The sequence below is a fragment of the Montipora capricornis genome, chromosome 8 (genome assembly GCF_036669925.1).
Source record: "Montipora capricornis isolate CH-2021 chromosome 8, ASM3666992v2, whole genome shotgun sequence".
In the NCBI taxonomy this organism is placed as follows: Eukaryota; Metazoa; Cnidaria; class Anthozoa; order Scleractinia; family Acroporidae; genus Montipora; species Montipora capricornis.
This window is the reverse complement of record NC_090890.1, coordinates 35,527,636-35,541,646: the sequence shown is the minus strand read 5'-3', so window position 1 is coordinate 35,541,646 and position 14,011 is coordinate 35,527,636. Positions and strand designations below refer to the sequence as shown.

Here is a 14,011-nt window from a genome sequence, read left to right as displayed (position 1 = left end):
ATATCCGCAACTGAATGATCAATGATAAACTCATGATCAATGATTCTAAGACTGAGTTTATGTTCATTGGGACGAAGGCGCAGCTACAGAAAACTAAAAGCGCTACTCTAACTATTGGCGAATCCATCATCTCTCCGAGCACGGAAGTCTTAGAAACTTGTGGGCCTGGTTTGACTGCCATTTCAACCTAAACTTCAACGTAACCAAAACATGTAGGAGTGCTTTTTTTTTCTTTCATCTACACAATATTAGACGCGTCAGAAAATATCTAAGCATAGAATCTGTCGAGAAATTAATCCAGGCTTTCATCACAAGCAGATAGGACTATTGTAATTCACTTTTATACGGATTACCCTACTGGGCTCTTACTAAACTGCAGCGTGTTCAAAACGCAGCTGCAAGAGTCCTATTTATTCTATGAGTAGCTCCGTGAGCGGGCAAGATGAACCAAATCGCGCGCTATGATTGGCTACCCGAGCGGGCAAGATGGAGCTATCTTGCCCGCTCGGGATTTCTCGCTTGGTCCCGCAAGATCAAAGATCATTTTTTGGTGTTTTAAGTCATGTGATAAATCCTTTATTGACCAAGCTTGTTCGGTCAAGATGGCTGGATATTGGCCTGGTTCTTTTTTTGCACTTTTATGGACCTCGACCTCGTCTCGGTCCATAAACACGCAAAAAAATAACTTGGGCAACATCCAGCCATCTTGACCTCACGCTTGGTCAATAATCTATATATACATGGGTTTCTTCCAATAATTTTTTTCAATGTACTTTTAGCGTGTGGTTATAATGAGCGGATGTGTTAAGAAGTAAAGCATTAAAAGCAAGGTGAAAACACCATAACACCAACTCGGTGTAGCCAGCACATCACGCATGTCCGTGGTTGCCAATTAACTGGGTGAAATGGTTGTGCGCATGCGGGATGTGTTGCCCACAACTACTTGTTGTGTTTACCTTGCTTTTAATACCTCTTTTCTTTTTTTTTTTTTAAAGAAAGACACCTGGTTGGTCAGTTGTAATGATGTGGTGAAATAACAGACTTGACGACTTTGCTGTTCTGCATGATCTGAAAAAATGGCCGCTGTGGTAGGTATCACGTTTGCTGACGAATTCGAAAAGTTTGACTTTGAAAAGAGTGGGAAAAGTCCCATTCTCTCTTGAAAACACATTGTGAAAAAGAATGTAGAAAAAACATATAGAGGACTGACAAGGTAATAAGCATTGTACTCAGAGGCAGGTATTGGTCGCGTTGAAACTTTTATTCCCAATCAGCAGAATGTTTATTACAATCAAAAGAAGCCATTATCCAAATTATGTATACGTAATTGTACATTTAAAAGATTTATGTCTCTTTAAAGAGCTTTTTCCCCACAGAAGATTACATTTTGTTATCTAAGCTTGAGGTTTAGGAACTTCCTCTACAAAGATCCGGGACACTGAATTATAACCTGTGTAGGCATCAGCATTTCCATATCTAGGACAATTGCCGACCCAGAATCCCACTCGCACCTTTCCCTTGTGAATGTTGTTGCAGTGCCCTTCAATATGGCGGACGCGAAAAGGATCTTGAGATTTTACCGCGCTTAAGCTCACAACACCATCAATAGGGAGGGGAGCCGAACATTCAGCACCGTTGAAAGTGAAGTACCAGCGTTTACAGCAACCCGTGCAGCCTGCAACTCGAAAACCACCAGTCCAGGCCACATGAAGAGCTGTATCAGAGAAGTTCTTGGTGAACACGCACTCCTGTGTAATAAAAATCGACTCATATTAAATGTATGAGAGGCCATAAAAGTAGATCACACATGTGTTTCGCTTTCTTCAGCGACTGTTTACCAACGATAAAAACATGTCTTCTCTGTTGCCAAAAAGATAATCTGTTGCTCACCTTAATCAGGCCATTATCTTTGCCATCGCTAATTTTCCAGGCGCACTCCTTCCAGTTCTTAAAAGCCATCACACCTGGAGCTCCACTTGCACCACTCTCTCCTCGCTCTCCTTTTTGGCCGGGAGGGCCCTGGACACCGCGTTCTCCCTTTGCGCCATCCTTTCCATTTGCACCATCAGGACCCACTACCCCACGAGGTCCCTGGGGTCCAGCCTTACCGGGTTGTCCTTGGTCTCCTTTGGCCCCTTCACGACCATCTCTTCCGTCACGGCCTGGTAACCCAGGTGACCCAGGCTTTCCATGCATTCCAGGAATGCCTCCATAGAAAAGGGAAGCAGGCTGTTTGTTTAAAGGAAAAAAAAAGGAACAAATAAATTCCCTGATTATCTAATCAAGCAAAACGAATGACACCTCCTCTTCACACTTACTGACAACCCACGCCCACAGCGTCCCTTTCACCCTCCCCTCCCCATGGAAAACCTCTTTTGTTTTGAGGTGTTTCGTTAATTTTTATCAATGTATCCCTAATTGAGAAAACAAGTTATTTAGTTTGGTATACTGAACCAGCGGTTTACTTTTCGCTCACCGCATTGTTAGGTTGTTGGCTGCTCTTGTTGTTCGCTGCAGCAAAGTAACTCAGGATCGCAAACACAAGTGAAAACACCAAGGCTGGGGTTGAATTACTTCGAAAATGAACCATTTCGTTTCGCTGGGATCTGTAACGAACACAATAAATAAACAAAAATTATTAATTTTTTTCCATGAAATAGGTGAGGACCTTAATAAGTTAAAATTAAATGCGAAGCTTTTGCTTTTCATTTAGATATTTCCACACGCCAGCGCGCAGTGTTAATCAACTCCGCTTTTTGTTTCGCTAAACATTAAGGCAAAAAATAATCGGTTGTCTATCAAAACACGGAATAGTTGCATCTGGAGTTTTTCCCTTAGTTAGTTATCTCCGCCATTTATAATTCCAGAAATTTGCACTTTTTTAAATTAACCAAGCTACTGGTGTAATCTCTTACTTCAGAGACAATGCGATCAATTTTTTTTACATAAGAAGAGAAAAATACTGGCGTACATTAGATGAACTTGTTTGACCAAAGTTTTCATCTAAATTAATCTGCCAGAACAATATCTACAGAAATGTTTAGCTTCGTCTTTTCCCCAGCCGAGAAAAGGACGCTAAAAACCTTATTACTTTTACCGCCGTGGAATGAGAAAATGGGGGAGGAGACCTTACCTGAATTCGCAAAGGAAACTCGCTTTGTGTTTGTTCAAGTTCCTGCGTAAGAATTCCTAAGTCAGGAGTTGATAACAACATTTGTTGGAGAACGAATTTTATAATCTCTTCTGTTGACTTATATGGTCACTTTTTCAAGTCCACTAAATCATTAGTTGATAGAATATTAATAGTTATGCGTTACAACCAACGGAATTGTTTCAGCTGTCAAACAAAATGTTCAATTTCATTCCTGTTTCTTTTGTTTGCATAATAGCTAAAGAATATTCCCACTTCCTGTAATCATTTATCTCACTTTACTCACTAACTGCAATAAAGTTACGACTACTTGCTTTTCCCCGTTGATTCATAGCCCTAGCTCATATCAGCGCAAAAAATCTCGGTCCGTTACTAACAATACAGACCTCGAATTCGGTTAGCACGACTGAGATTTGTATTCTTCATGTATTCTCATCGATTGAGGCATAGTCGCATACTATATGGGTAAAAGTGGGGAAACTGGTATACACGGGTAACCTTACTTTGATTTAACCAATGGCAACTTGATTATTTTAGCTCTCAGAAATTGATAGTATCTTCTTCCCGTCCAACTATTAATTTCCTACCTTGAATTTGTTAGCTGAACTTTTAGTGCCAAAAATTGCAAAAATAAACCTACTGAAACGTACTAAGTGTCTCTTACCGAGAGCTAAATTGGCAAATCACTGACCCACGTCTTCAATAAGTGACTGATATGTCAGAAAGGACTGTATTTTCCCTCCTGCGAATCGTGTAGAAAACATTTCAGGTAGGAATCTCCAGTGTTTTTGGCAACGAAAATTCTCGACAGTTTGGCCGCTACTGAACGAATATTTATATCTTAGCGTCTTTTTGAATGCACATACTGAATTTATAAGTAAAGCCTTGAAGTGCTCGCACTAGATTCGTATGCCTTCACTTTCATTGCTCCGAAAGAGGTTGAAATGTTACAGAGAAATCAATAAATTTAATGACCATATCCGATCAAAAAAGGTGGCATCTAATAACTAACTTCCCATAATGGCCGCTTTACCTCGTCAGTTGCCAAACGAGTCGAGGCAGTTAGGTAAACGAGATACCAAATTAGCGGTCATTAACTAGTGCTACTGAGAACTTGCGATCACTCACCGTCTATCTGTTTCTCTTACTCTTGTTTTTGGACAGTCTAATCGGCGTCCTCCGTCCTGGACAGTGCTACATTCTTTTCAAATTTGTAAATTTCATGATCGCTTTGTAATCTTCACACATTTTTTTCCGAATTTAATTTGTATCACCTTTCATTTCGCTTTCACCCGTTGAAGGCTGTAGGTCCTGGCAGTCGAATTTTAACCAGAGAACGTTTTATTATTATGTTTAATTAAGTTTGCTTTTAACAAAAAAGCGACTAGTCGATAAGGTTGGACTGTTTAAAGAGTATTCGACAATGCGGATTTGTGTCGCTGTATAAGTTTTGAAATAAGAAATTTTCATATATTCACGGTCATCTTAAGGAACCGTTGGAATTGTTTGTTCTTCAAGTGCCAAACGAGGTACACGTTCTTTTCTTATGTTGCTTTAACACTACTTTAATACGAGTTAAGAGGAATGTCATTTAATTGTTTAATTTAATATCTTTGGTATAACTGAAGCGCTCTCGAAAAATCGGTGACACTAGTTCTAATTGCATTTTTGACATTTCGTGAACATTTGACGATACTGTATTGGTTGAGTGCACGGTTTGAGAACAGATCGGTGGAAAATTTTTAGCGAGACGCAGGAAAGAAAAGCCTGAGGATGCTGATAATGATACGAAAAATCTACGACTCAGATACGGGTTGTTTAGCAGTTGAAAATCAGGGAAATTAATAAACAGCGAAACTCCCACCACAATTATTTTTTCTGTAATGGAACGTAGAGCATTCACGAGTTGCCAAAGGGAGAAGAAGACTTGCACACAAAATGTTCAGTGACCGAGCCATTGGAGGAACACGCACCCCTTCCATGGCCCGGCTTTTTCGTCGCAGTTTTTTTTAGTAATTCTTATAGGAAAACTGAACTTGGGATAAACTTGAATATTGAAATCTTTGCTCTTGAGGTTTGCTCATGATGGCACAACTCGAACGCTTTTCTTGTTTTGCGCTGTTTTGTGAATGCATTAATGATAACTGATCAGGATATCTAGAACGTTTTTCTCACATCATGTTTTTTATGTTGGTCCCTTTTCCGATAGACAACATATAGAATACAAGTGGTAAAAATGAAGTAAAGTCAAAGCTGTAAACACTTTCCTTCCCATTTTACTATCAATTCGGATTCAGAGCAGCTGATGATGTAATTATTAAATGTAGACAGAGCGCTCACATTCCCCCAGTAATACGTATGTCTTGAGTGCGATTCTTGTGTGCGTTGAGTTTCAAGTTCCATTCGTCTACTCATGATCGCACGAGGTTGTTCTTCAGCTTAAAAATAATTCTGAGTTCATATGATCCGCTTTGATTTGATCCACTTTCTCCCCATTTTGCATAAGTGACTTGTGCTCAGTTTCTACAATGAACCGATTATTACCATAATTATTGTTTAGTACGCAAAGAAGGAATCAAGTTAAATCTTCTCATCCCATCTGAAGACTTTTTCGGAACAAAATCATTTTTTTCAAATCAGAACGTCTATTTTAATGAATGAATGAGATGGATCAGTATATTTTTATTTTCTACCGACTTTTAGCTTCGACGATTCTTGTATACTTTTTGAGAAAGTACTTCCTTTGTCGTGGAAAATTTCGCATTTTTTTACCGTGCACTACTTTTTATTGCCTTCTCGATTTGTTTTGTTGAGAGAGAGGACAAAATTAACTATTTTTAAAGTAAAATAAAGTTCCGGTTGTATTTTATCAGCACAAATCTCTTTCCCCTCAAATATTAATTTTGTTTATTTTCTTGAAATCTGATTATCGAAAACTGTGCTAGTTACAGCGTCAAAAATATCATAAAAAGAGCCACACTTGTCTTCGGAGAGGAAAGGAGGTGATTCAAAGCATTAAAATACGCTAGTATGCTTACAATAACGTCATTGCGATTTTCAAAATGAATCAGTGTTTCCGTCGAAAATTTGAAATTGAGATGATTTACAATAAGAAATCCTCGCTGGATAAAGTTTCCGAGATTTGAGAAGACACTCAAGGATTTGTCGTTCATAGAAATGAATTGTGGCAGCAGAGTGGATTTGTTAATTTTATGGTGTGTTGATAAACCTTCCTACCGCGATAATCTGTGACTCGATCTTCCGAAAACGCATTATACGGGTATATGCATAGTTTTATACTCTCTGTAATGCTAGGATCAAGCTGTTTGATTCAATTATTAGAAATCGCTTTCATTGATCTGCGTTTTCACCTTGCGGCTCTTTCCAATGATTGGCGTGATCTTGTCTCTCGGGTTGCAATTTGGTTTGTGGCCGGTCAATTGCTTAAGTTTCATTGCTCGCCTGTTGATTTTACAGGTTTTGTGCATCGATTATCATCCTTTACTGATGAATTAAGTAAATGACATATGTCTTTGGCAGAAAAGCGGTTTTTTTTTTAATACATTTATCTCATGTTGCTACGTACGTATATGTATTTACTTTGTAGTGATTTGGAAATTTAATTTTAAGGCAGAAGGTAAAGCGAATTAACAACCCATTATCCGTCGGTCAAAAGTTCGGAAAAATATTTACTCTCAAAAGTTAGGCTATGTAAAGCATTGTGTTGTATGTTTGTCATTCAAATGTGGATAATTAAACAGTGAACCACTGGAACGCAAGACTTTTTCTTCTTGTTCTTAATTTCTTTTACGACACTTACCAGGTCTATGTTGGGGGGAAGCCATACAAAATTCTACAGCCTTGCCCTTGTATTTAAAAAAAAATGTCTACAGCTAAACTGACCGAGGACAAAAGCTTTTTTAATTGGGGAAATGTGAGAAAATTAATTGCAGAGCAAACTGCTTCAAACGATGATTTATCGAGAGAGAAAAGCCCCGAAATACCCGCATTAAAATATGAGTGGACAAACTAAGCCCCCATGTGAGTCTGAGAATGGAACCTGGGTCACAGTGGTCGAGGACGAATTCTCTCATCAAAGCACCAACCCTGCACTCCCGTAACAATTGGAAAAAAACAGTAAACATAAACACAAACCTGACTGAACTCCATCTCCCAAACCTATTAGACACGAGACAACTTCCAGTGATACCAAACTGACATGCGAAGCTTCATCGCCGACTTCAGATATCTCTTCCATTCCTTTTGTTCTTTGTTGTTGTACATCGTCTACTTCTTGCATAATTCTAGCGAAGGTAATCGATGGAGATTTCGTAATAAACAATGAATATTTGGGTCTTTGAATCGTAACGTTTTAAGTCAACCTAGTAGAAAATGTCCCTTAACTTGTCAATGATGAATAATTCGTTTTCCATTTGAAGAGGCATTCGCGTTTTGCACCTTCAGTTCTCTTCTTGATCATATTTTCAGCCAGGGAAACCTTCAAAATTTGCACCCAAGGCCTCCAAAAAGGGCACAAAAACGAGAAAAAAAAATAACACGAGCAGGTTAGAATTTCGTGCCTCTTTGGATACGTCGAAGGACCATTTATACTCGTTTTAGAGTGATAAAGACTGACTTTCATTAAAAAAAGCGCTAAGATGTTTCAATCAGAAAGACGTATAGTTTTTTCGAGCGTGTCGCAATCGGATTTTAACATTTTAAGATGTCCAACATGAATATTATTCATTCTCATTTGTGAGCAAACGTATTTCCGCCTGCCGAAGGTAATTGCTACTTTTCGGCGAAGAGGATCAAAACCAAGAATGTGAAATACCCTTCATTGTTTTCTATTTTAGACGTATTTAGTGGTAACGAAAAGACTGTGAAACCCGCAAAGGAAAATTTTACGAGCGGCGAAGACTACAATCACAATTCTTCTCGCGGCATGGCGACACACTCGCACGCGTGCAATTCCCGCCAATATTGCTGTACTCTCTCGTCAATGCTGCCCATCCACCGAGGATCATCCACAAAGAAAGCGCGCCAACTCAGTGTTTTAAATACAAGCCAACATTTCATTGTGACACTTGAATTTTGTTTTGCAGTTGACAAGTGAACGTAAAATTGCGAAAAGCTATTAATTCATACAACTGTGTTTTGACTCAGACGTAACAATTTATGCAATGATGACGTATTACTTGCTAGGGTCTTAAGTCCTAAAAAGAGAATATGAAGTCATGAAAAAAGTCAAAAGCCTACAACTCTCATTCTTCGTAAAGAAAGACCACTTGTATGAATTATCGCTCTCAAATGTCAAAAGTCATAAAGAAAGTAAGCTTCTGGGACTGTGACTATTTCTACATTGCAAAGACTAAACGAAGATCACATGACAGAAAAACTGAACACTTTAACACAAGCGGTGAAAGATCAGCATTCAACTATCGCCGACCATATCACAACGACTGGACACAACATCAAATGGGACTATTTTGATTTTGCATCGGGAAAAATATGTTATCGTTGTAAAATAAAAGAGACATTGTCTGTCCAGGAGCTAAAACCCTCTACGAATTCAAACGTTAGCAGTGAGAAGTTGTTACTATATTAGTAACAATCAACAAGTGTCAATGCTTTCTTGCTATTTTAAGATCGTTCTTAATACAGTACCTAGATCTGTGGGATATTTCATGTAACTTACATGATGTAAGATATTTAGGATAGTTGACATGAAGGGTAGGTGGCGAGCGTGCGGATATTCGATGAGTTAAGTTCAAACGTCCACTGAATTCTACAACTGGCAACGAGGATGCTTTTTAGGGTGTAAATAACGTTCGTGACAGAAAATGTATTTGAGAGATTTGGATATTGGGTAATTCGACCATTTCATCCCAATAGTGATCCAAGTAGTGTGGGCACTGAGTGGAAGCGATGGCTTCATAGCTTTGAACTGTACGTGGGGGGAAAAGGTTTGATTATTATTCCCGACAAAGATGATAACAAAGTGCAAAGGTGATCATTGCTTCTTCATTGCGTTGGACCAGATATACAAGATATTTATAATGTTCTGCGTGATACAGGGAGTGCAAAGGAGTATCAGAATGACGATCATGCGTTAATTCCACACTTCGTCGCATGATCACTCAAGTGAACACTCCACACGAGCCACATTTATTCAGAGAAATGGTGCAAGGGGAAGATGAAGCAATTGACCAGTTTGCAGTAAAACTGCGACGGAAAGCACAGCAGTTCGATTGTGGAGATCAAATGGAAGCTTAGATCCAGGATCAAATTATCTTAAAGTGTCGTTCCAATGAGTTACGGCGTAAACGTCTGAAAAACGGCGAGACACTCACACTTCAATACTCACAAGAAATTACCCGGAATTATGAAGCAGTCAAAAGGTCGACCTAGAGTGTGAGTCTACCAAGGGGATCAGTAAATCGAGTCAATGATAGAATGCCCGGACGGAATGGTCGAGATAATGCGCCGCAAGGAGGGGTCGAGTGTTATCATTGTGGTAGGCGTGGTCATTTTGCCAAAGATCCCCAATGTCCGGCCAGGGAAAAAACGTGCTCCAAATGTTCTCAGCCGGGGCAGTTTTCAAATTTAAGCAAAACCAAATTTAGAAAAAGTTTCGAGTAGATCCCGGGTTCGGTACATGCAGGCTCAAGATTGTCAGGAGGAAGAAGACGAGTATGTCTTTGCAGTCATTGGAGGGAGGATCACAGTATACATTAGGGGTATCCCAGTGAAAATGATCATTGATTCTGGAGCAGGTGCAAATGTCATTAGTACAGCATTGTGGGAGCTATTGAAGAAGCAACATATTGCGTGTCACGAAAGGGTGCAAAGAAGCTGCATGCTTATGGTGCAGTTACACCTCTTGAAGTCATAGGAACGTTTATAGCACATCTGACAGTAGGCAGCAAATGTGTTTGAGCTGAATTTACCGTTACCAAAGGGTAAAAAGAACCACTACTAGGAAGCGAATCAGCCATTGAGCTGGGAGTCCTAAAATTGCAAAGCCCGTTGAATCTTGTGGCAGATTACAGTGAGATAGCCACAAGATACAAGCATTTATTTACAGGAATAGGAAAGTTCAAGGACTCTCAACTGAAACTTCATATCGATCAGCAGATCCAGCCAGTTGCACAACCTTTGAGGCTGCCTGCATTTAGCTTAAAGGAAAAGATCGACAAAAACCTGACGCATGATTAAAGGTAGACATCATTGAGAAGGTTAATGGCTTAACTCCGTGTGATTTTGGGGTTGTACCTAAGCCAAATCATGTGAGGTTATGTATGGACCTGTCAGAAGTTTCATGTGTATCTTTATGGGTTGGATATTGAACTGTGGACGGACCACAAACCTGTGGAGTTCACTTACTCAGCGAGGTCTAGGCCCTCAGAGAATTGAGCGACGGGTGTTGCAGTTACAACCATATTCATTCTCTGTGAAGTATTTTCCAGGGTCAATGAACAATGAAGATACATTGACACGCCTCACGAAGACTGAAAAACCACAGGCTAGAAATGTAGCAGAAGAATACATCAGATTCGTAACCAATACAGCAGTGCCACGAGCGATGACTACAGAAGAAATAGAAGAAGAGTCTGCAGTAGATAAAGAATTGAAAGATGTAAGACAGATCGTTGATTAAGACGGGAAATTGGGAGACTCCCATCTGTGCACAGAACAAACCAATCCGAGAAGGGCTTTGTCTTTTTGGGAACATTACTTCGAGGAACCAGAGTTAATGAACCTTAGAGGCTACGTGTAAAAGCAATTGAATTAGCCCATGAAGGACACCAAGGGATGGCAAAAATGAAGCAACGCTTGCCGATAAAGGTCTGGTGGCCAGGTTTTGATAAAGAAGCTGAAGCATTTTGCAGAACATGCCATGGGTGTCAAGTTGTGTGTGGACCGAGCAATCCCGAACCTCTTCACCTGAGTGACTGAATTGTCTCAAAGACCTTGGCAAGACATTTCAATTGATTTCATGGGTTCAGTGCCATCAGGAGACTATGTCTGCAGTGACTGACTATTACATTAGATATGAGAAAGTTAGCATCTCAAGCAAAAACACAGCAGATGTGGCCATGAGTGGTCTAGAGAGAATTTTTCGACTCATGGTTTGCCTTAGACATTTACAAGTGACAATGGTCCTCATTTCGTGGCAGAGTCTTTTCGAACATTCTTAAAGGACAATGGCATTAAACATAGAAATATTGCTCCATTGTGTCCACAGGTAAATAGGGAGATCGAGGGTCAAAACCCGCCTCTCCTTAATGTACTTGATTCAACTCTCCGCAGCTCAAATGTATAATGTTTTTCATATATATTAACTTTCGTCATTTATACAATTGCTTAAATTGGCCAGATAAGAGCGGGGATCACTTTTCTCTTTCGTTAATAATCCGCACTTCAAACACGCATTTTATCTCGACTAAACTCGGAGGCTCCGCGTGACGGCGCCAGTGCACTGGAAAACAGTTTCAGGTTGTTAGCTCGATGAGAACAAAGTCGAGAAGGAACGCACCAGAAACTGAGCTTGCCTTAAACTATGTATACTGATTTTTGTCTACTACAAATTTAGCACAGATCAAAGCATGTATTGAAACTCACCCGAATCTCTTGTAAGGCCATCCCCTTGTTTTCCTCCGTTTAGAGTCGTCCGACCGACCCAAATTTTTGGCATTTTCCGAAAAAAAATAAAAAAAACGGTAACGACGTTTTTAAGTCATTTTTATGTCGCATAGGAGTTTCGGTGGTTGATCTTTTTCCCACGCCGTCTTAATTTTACATCCATCAACGTTTCCGCCATTTTGGGTTCACGTCTTGTTGTTTTCCACAACTATGATGCTGGGGTACCAGGCCTCCGGTTCCGGGAATGCTTATGATTTTTTGGTTTTTTTTTTCTCAATCCGACCGACCAACCCAATATGCCAGTCCTACATTTTTCTGTGACTGATTTTCATTTTGTTAAACCCAATTTAATTAAACATGTCTTGTTTGTGTGAATGGGGTACTATAGGTCTACTAACAAATTGTTTATTGGCGTAATTATTTGCTCACATTGCCATCGTAAGGCAGGCCACCGGTGTTGTTATCCTCCGCTGCAAAACAATTATACGGAAATGACATCAAAAGTAGCGTCAGTAGGATCGAAGACATTTTGACGAGAATAGAGGTTACTTTTTCTGTTGAAGTAAGATCCAAATAGACTTTTCACATCATCTCATTTGCAATGGTTGCAATAATTTCAATTTCCCCAAGTTTTTGTCCCCTTTGAGAGTATAGGTATAGGTTTGTTATACAGAAATATCTTTTGCAACTTTCATTTCATGTCATTCCGAAATTCAATTATAAGATATTTATTTCCCAGAGGAAATAAATGGATTTATGCTGAGTGTTATATGATCAGTTAGTTATTTCCCATGTTGCAATTTAGGCATTCCTGTCATCCGGGAATTTTGTACGTCCGTACCAACGGTAGTCCGTAGTCCGAGGTAGGTGTATCTTAAAATCCCTATTCTCTCTCTCTAACAATGGTTGAGTACGATGTTTTCGACAAGAAGTCTTTTCATTTTATAGATTAGATAGACCGCAAAAGTTTACTTTCAGCAAACCTGTCACCACTTCAGGTATAATTCACATTGATCGAGGGGTAAAAGGGAGACCAAAGCTCCTAAAACACAAATTGAACAATGTGAACTTGTGCAACATCAATGCACGTGCGGTGCGTGTGTTTGGTTAGGTGTCGCATACGTGCAGTAGGAAACGGACACCACTTCTGTCTGACGTAATCGAAGGCCTTTGCGGAGCTCTTAATCTGGGGTAGCAACGCGCATGCACCGTCTATTTTAAGATTTTTTTTTCAAGAAGTCTGATTCTCACAAGAGCTCTAGTCAAACTCCTTACGTATTAAATCATGATTCTTTGCACTAGGAAAAACGATAAATAGTGGTTTCGGTAATTATACGAGCATATGAGAACTATCCCTTTGATGATTTCTCTAAATCCTTTTTGGCTTTGCTTACGTTGCACAAACATATCGATTCCTTGCTTCTGAAGCACTGAAACGACACTAAAGCAAGGCTGTTTCAGTCGAGAAAGAGACGATCGTTTAATTAACTGAGGTGTGATAGAGCTGCTAAGGAGCACTCAGTCAAAGACAAGAAATACAAAACGTCATACCTGAGACTACCTGTGAGTTTTTTTTTGTTTCCTTAATTTGCGTACCTTCTTAATATAACAAGTCACCGTGGAAGATCCGGCGCTGATGAACAACTCAGAAGAGTGAGTTGGGTTCAGCCTTTCCTAGCATTAAAATAGATCGGTACGGAGTTCAATGGACTTCGGACAAGAAACACTCTTGAGTTCCGCCCTAGAAACCAACCCGACGCCGGTGAACAACTCATGAAAGTCAGTTAGGTTCAGTCATTTATCCCATGGCATAAAAATAGATCAGTATGACGGAACAAGTATGGACTTCGGACAAGAAATGATTCAAAACAAAATTAATGAAAACACAACCCACTGCACTGAGAATTTGAAAGAATGTGACAGACCTGCACGGTTTCCCTTTTGTGAGTTTGTTGTCACAAGAGACCTTTAGCAACGAATTTTTCGAGCAATACCGCGAAAAGCGAACCTCGGGTAATCACGTGATCTTGTCCTTGCCGTCACGTTTGCAGTCTGCTGCTCGAGTTTCAACTTTAAGACACCGTTCTTACGGTAAGCGATTTACGGCAGCGTTTTATAGCCAGAGATCAATTAATCAGACCTCCCGTTTGTCCATATCAGACATGTTGTTACATCTGTTTGCTATCTATTGGGAACAGTTTTGAAGATCAAATA

At 39.7% G+C, this 14,011-nt stretch overlaps 1 protein-coding gene across 8 annotated transcripts; it reads right to left on the bottom strand.

Moving 5' to 3' along the window:
- Positions 1-1,242: 1,242 nt before the first annotated feature.
- LOC138014532 (collagen triple helix repeat-containing protein 1-like) lies at positions 1,243-13,486 on the bottom strand. 8 transcript variants are annotated; one of them, XM_068861631.1, is made up of 6 exons: positions 13,349-13,383; positions 12,227-12,267; positions 3,134-3,189; positions 2,477-2,606; positions 1,891-2,229; positions 1,243-1,748 (listed from the first exon to the last, which is right to left on the bottom strand). In XM_068861631.1, exons 4-6 carry the CDS (start codon positions 2,588-2,590, stop codon positions 1,395-1,397), a joined length of 807 nt encoding a protein of 268 aa, XP_068717732.1. In that variant the 5' UTR covers positions 2,591-2,606; positions 3,134-3,189; positions 12,227-12,267; positions 13,349-13,383; the 3' UTR covers positions 1,243-1,394. The 8 variants fall into 8 exon arrangements, with proteins under 8 accessions (XP_068717732.1, XP_068717728.1, XP_068717729.1 ...); XM_068861627.1 differs by lacking the exon at positions 3,134-3,189 and having other exon boundaries at positions 13,349-13,457; XM_068861628.1 differs by lacking the exons at positions 3,134-3,189; positions 13,349-13,383 and adding an exon at positions 13,394-13,425.
- Positions 13,487-14,011: the final 525 nt, after the last annotated feature.